General features: G+C 43.5%; 1 protein-coding gene across 1 annotated transcript in view; it reads left to right on the forward strand.

Moving 5' to 3' along the window:
* Positions 1 to 5,922, forward strand: part of RUBCNL (rubicon like autophagy enhancer) — a 24,874-nt gene that overhangs the window by 15,540 nt on the left and 3,412 nt on the right. Inside the window, exons 9-10 of the mRNA XM_007466470.1 lie at positions 3,436 to 3,674; positions 4,754 to 4,916. Coding sequence (XP_007466532.1) covers positions 3,436 to 3,674; positions 4,754 to 4,916 — 402 coding nt within the window. The remainder of the gene's footprint in view (positions 1 to 3,435; positions 3,675 to 4,753; positions 4,917 to 5,922) is intronic.

Consider the following 5,922-nt stretch of genomic DNA (forward strand, 5'->3'; position numbering starts at 1 on the left):
GGGTTGGTGGGGCGTGTCACCATATGTAAAGGGCCCAAGGCTACTGCAAAGAAGTCCTGTATGACTGGAGAGTAGGAACAAGATCAGACAACGTGCCGCAGAGGTAGGCGGAGCACAGACGGCAGGAGCGTTAGCAACCGTGGAAATCATTTTGGACTTTTCCCGTGAACTTCCTATAGTTCTCAGGATAATTTTAACTTTTCATTTCGAGATATTTTTAGACTTACAGAGGAGTTGCAAAAATAGTACAGGCACAACCCATATACCCTTCACCCACCCTTCACCTTATGATAATCATAGTATAATTATTAAAACGGATACATTAGCATTGATACAATCCTAGTAACTAACCTACAGTGTTTATTTGGGTTTCACTAATGACCGCTATCCGTTCCAGGGTCCAATCCAGAATTCCACATTGAATTTAGTTGTCATGTCTTCTTACTCTCCAATCTCACACAAACTGAATCCTCCAATCTCACACAAACTGAATCCTTTGAAACGTAAGCAGCAGAAAGGATGGTATTTTACCCTTTAGCAGGTCCTAAAAATAAGGATGATGAACAGTTATCCCACCAAAGAAAATTAATAATGATTCTCTAATATTGTCTAATACTAGTCCAGTTTCATTCGTGGTCCTCAAGATGATGTTTATAGCTAATTTGTCCACCCAGTTTCCAACCAAGTTGCATACATTGCATTTCATCATTATTTCTCTTTAGTCAGCTTTGTTCTAGAACTGCACTGTCCAGTATGGTAGCCACTAGCCCCTGTGGCTACTGAAAATTAAAATTAGTTAAAATTAAAAATCCAGTGTCTCAAGCACACGGGTCACATTTCAAGTGCCTAGCAGCCACCTCTGGACAGTAGTGACTGTATCAGACAGCACAGATCAAGAACCTTTCTGTCCTCACAGAAAGCTCTGTTGGACAGCGCTGTTCTAGGATTTTTCCCTCTTATTTTTTTTCTATGACACTGACTTTTCCTGAGATGAGAACAACTGTGGTTCAGAGCAGAGTTTCTCAACCTCAGTGCTGTTGACTTTGTTATGTGTGGGGGATGGGGTGGGAGAGACTATGCTGTGCGTTGTTGGGAGGGGCATGGGGGAGACTACCCCGTGAGTTGTAGGAAGTTGGGCAGCATCCCTAGATGTCTCTAGCAGCTCCCCAGTGGTGACAACCAAAATTGTCTCTAGACATTTCCATATGTCCCTTAGGGGGAAAATCACTCCTGGTCAAGAACGCTGGTTTAGTGTGCTTTGTTTTGTTCTGTTTTAATTCAAGGACTGAGGAAACCAAAAGAGATGGACGTAATTCATTCTGTATTGATAGTATCATGCTTAGTATGTATTCAATGAAATTTGGTGAGTGAGTGGCTGGATGTTGAAACGTTAGGATTTTAGATGTTAGAGAAAGATGCATTCTAACAGGAAAGTGCATTGGCCCCTTCTGTCCTCCTCTGTCTTCACACCTTGCTACGTTCGATCAGAAAACTAGAGTTCAGGGGCCAGGATATCCCTGTGTTTTTCCCGTTTAATATAAAGTGTGTTGAGGCCCTATCATACGCAAAATAATACTCATTACTCTTCATATCAGAGATCTTAATCCAAGGTGGGAAATAGACACAGTACAGTAGACTTTTCAAAGTTTCAAATTTGAGAGCTCAGACATAAATCATTAAGCACTTAATAAGTTCTTTACAAATAATCTGTCAAGCCTAGAGAAGTGTCATATGTTAGAGTTTGATAATAGCCTATGTACATACTGTTGACCCTCATCATTCACGAATTCCGTATTTGCAAATTTGCCTACTCCCTAAAATTTACTTGTGACTCCAAAATCAGTACTCACGGTGTTTTCACAGGCATTCACAGGTATGTGCAAAGCACCGAAAAATTTATCGCCTGAAATGTGAGTTGCCTGATGAACTTGCTCTCAGCTGAAATTGAACAAGGCAGCTCTACCTTCTTGTTTCAGCTCTCATGCTGTAAACAAGTCCTTTTCGCAGTTTATTTAGTGCCATGTGTTTTTACGTTTTTGCATTTTTGGGTGGTTTCAGCTGTTTAAAATGGCCCCCAAGCATAGCGCTGAAGCGCTGTCCAGTGTTCCTAAGCACAGGAAGGCTGTGATGTGCCTTAAGGAGAAAATCAGCTTCCTTCATGAATGATAAATGTCAGCCTCAGCTCATCTTAGACCCAAGGCTTGAGGGAGGAGTGCATAGGAGGCTTAATTGAACTGCCATTTTCTTTCTTAAGCCGGGTGGTGGGCACCCAGGTATTAGTTGCATTAATTTCTATACCTTTTGTTTGTCAATATGTTTTATTAGCAATATCTCCAAAAGCAATGCATGTTCATTTTAGCAAATTAAAAAGTGCAAAGAGCAAAACTACTTTCTTTCCCCCACCCTCTAGAAGTATTCAGTGACGGCTTTTTGGTGGGCACTTTTGTGGACTGTGTGTGGTTATTTTTAAAAACAAAATACAGATCACATTATACACACCTATACCTGGATGTCCACTGCCCACACTCTCACTGTTGAGTGCGCCATGCTTATTTAGCCAGTTGCTTCTTAAAGGATATTTAGATCGCCCCCCCCATCTATTATAAATGTGCTGTAATGAATGCTTTTCTCTATTGCCACACGTGCAAGTTAGCATTTCTGTCTAATGCTGCAGAATTAAGATTACTGCCTCATGTATCACGGAAATGTCCTAAAAGGTAGCCTCTCCTGTCAGCCCCGAGTGCCCACCGCTGTACACCTCACCAGCTCTGGATCTCTTAAATGTGTGAAAGTCTGAGGCAAAGCCAAGTATTTCACTCATTTTATATGCGTGTCTTTGTTACTGAGAGTGTTTTTTACATCTTTACTGGTCGTGCTTCCTCTTCCTGTGTGTTCCCAGCCTTTGTGCGTGTTTTTATTTTTTTCCTCACTGATTTCTTCAGGAACTCTTTGGGGTGCCTACTTCCTAACAGTCTACATAGAGTGTGTTATCATTTCCAAAGCCTTTTTCATATGTGTGATATCGCGGAATCCAGTTCTGAGTTGTTTTCGTGGCTTCAGAACAGTTAGCCCGAAGAGATTCGGGCTTGTAAGAGTCTTGCTGCCAGTAAGGGCTTGAGACTGGACTCCCACCAAATCCCCAGATCCTGAATCTCATATTCTTTTGACCACACGTCAGTTTAAAAGGCCCATCTTCCAAATCCAAGAGTGTTTCGGGAGGGTTCTATTTCCCAACACCTGTTACACGAAAGCAAAGCTCATGAATGGCCATGACTCAAGGCCTCCGGTGTCTGCCAGAGCTTCCCCAGCACGGCTTCAGCGTCGTGAAAACAGCGAGCTGAATCTTGCCCTTGGGTGGGAATTGGAGGTGGGGACAGGCAAGGGTGGGTTTCCAGCGTCAGGTGATCGGTGCTCCTCCTTCCGTGTGTCCCGCAGAATTTGTGAAGCGGCTCCGGTACTGCGAATACCTGGGCAAGTATTTCTGTGACTGCTGCCACTCGTACGCAGAGTCGTGCATCCCTGCCCGGATTCTCAGGATGTGGGACTTCAGGAGGTACCACGTCAGCAATTTCTCCAAGCGGCTGCTGGACAGCATATGGCAGCAGCCTATCTTCAATTTGCTGCACGTCGGCCACGGCCTGTATACGAAGGCCAAGGAGCTGGACAGAGTGAGGGTAAGCAACTGCCTTTCTGGGGAAGGGAGTCCAGTGGCTGAAAGGGTCCTGTGGCAGTAAATGGACATCTCCCCCAGCTCAGGGCATCCAGACAGACCCTCAAAGGGGTGGATTTACCATCCAGCGGATGGAGCTCATGCTTCAGAGACCCTCGCCTGCTTGGGCTCTTTCCGTGGTCCCAAACCTAATTTCACATTTATGCATAGTTTTCATTTATACCTAGCTTTTGAATTTTATTATCTGTTGAATAAAAATTGTATGTCTTTAAGGTGTACAACATGACGATTTGGTATACGTATACACGGTGAAATGATTGCTAGTCAAGCTAATGAACATATCCATCCCCCCCCCCAACAGTTACCTGTTGGGTGTGTGTGGTAAGAACACCTGAAATTTACTCTCTCAGCAGATTTCCAGTATTTAATATAGTCTCGTGAACTGTAGTCATCTTGCTATACATGAGGTCTCTAGACTTTTCCTACGTAACTGCAACTCTGCACCCTGGGCCAGCATCTCCCCATTTCCCTCACTTCTTTCCCCCTAGGGACCACCCTTCTAGTCTCTGCTTTTATGTACTTGACTTTTTTAGGTTCTACATATAAGTGAGATCATGCAGTTTTCGTCTTTCTGCGTCTGGCTTATCTCACTTAGCATAATGTCCTTCAGGTTCATCCATGGTGTCTCAAATCGCAGGACCTCCTCCTTTTGTATATAGTTTCGTGTTTTTCTTAAAGAAGGCCCCCAACATTGTATAAGCTTCAGGTTCCCCAAGACCTGGGTCCCTCCTGGACCCTCTGTAGATCTCTGGACTCAGTAATGAACCCCTGCTATAAAGACTGTGTATTTCAAAGGCTTATTTTCTAGAGTTGTAGCATTTCAAGGTTAGAAATAACATTTAATTTTGACTTATACATTTCCAGTGTTTTTTTTTTTTTAACATCTTTAATGGAGTATAATTGCTTTACAATGGTGTGTTAGTTTCTGCTGCATCACAAAGTGAATCAGCTATACGTATACATATATCCTCCAGTGTTATTTTATCACATTTACTTTTCCCCCTGTTTGGTTCCTCACATCAGGAAATCCAGGAGCAGCTATTTCATATCAGGAAGATGTTGAAGACCTGCAGGTTTGCTGAAAGGTGCTACTGCTGGCTGAGACTGGCGGGCGGGCCTGTGAATGGGAGGTCTGATAACCCCATGCACTTGCTGACCCTTTGTGCCTCCAGGCCCAGCTCCTCCAGTACATAGAAGTCGCCTTGTGACTCTCCTTGGGGATGCGGACCCCCTCTTGAATGTTGCTAAGCCTTCTAACTCACTAGCAGGGAATTTAACATGTTAAGAAGAATGGACCAGTATAAGGATGAAACAACTCTAGCCAGTGGGCTATTATTATTATTATCATTATTTTAAATTGCGATAAAATACACATAACATGAAATTTACCACCGTAACCCTTTGTAGGTGTCCAGTTAAGGGGTTAAGTACGTTCACATTGCTGGCCAACCATCACCACCATCCATCCACAGAAGTCTTTTCATCTTGTAAAACTGAAGCTCTGTACCCATTCAACACCATCTCCCCAGCCTCCATTCCCCCAGCCCGTGGGAACCACCCTTCTCTTTTCTGCCTCTATGATTTTGACTATTCCAAGTACCTCATATGAGTGGAATCAAACAGTATTTGTCGTTTTGTGACTGGCTTATTTCATGTAGTATCATGTCTTTAAGCTTCACCCCACGCTGTGGCCTGTGTCAGGATTTCCTTCCTTTGTAAGGCTGAATGACACTGCATTGTATGTATATTCCACCTTTTGTGGACCCATCCACCCTGCTTGGGTTGCTTTCTTTTGCTTATTGTGACTAGTGTTGCTATGCTGATAGAGAGGCATGTCAACTTTTATTGGCTGTGTAATAGTCTGTACTATGATGTGGTATTAAGTATTGTCCTATTACTGAACACCTCATACATTTTAAATATCTTCTGTTATTAAAAAAAAAAATGCACTAAGCTTTAGCTGAATCTCTGACCACATCCATAGGTATGGCCTGAGGATGACTTCTGAAGGCCATGTCCGTAAAGGCACAGGCATGAATTTAGCAGATATATATATATACTTTTTTTTTTTTTTTGCGGTACGTGGGCCTCTCACTGTTGTGGCCTCTCCCCTTGCGGGGCACAGACTCCAGACGCGCAGGCTCAGCGGCCATGGCTCACGGGCCTAGCTGCTCTGCGACATGTGGGATCTT

Source organism: Lipotes vexillifer, unplaced genomic scaffold (genome assembly GCF_000442215.2).
Source record: "Lipotes vexillifer unplaced genomic scaffold, Lipotes_vexillifer_v1.1 scaffold384, whole genome shotgun sequence".
In the NCBI taxonomy this organism is placed as follows: Eukaryota; Metazoa; Chordata; class Mammalia; order Artiodactyla; family Lipotidae; genus Lipotes; species Lipotes vexillifer.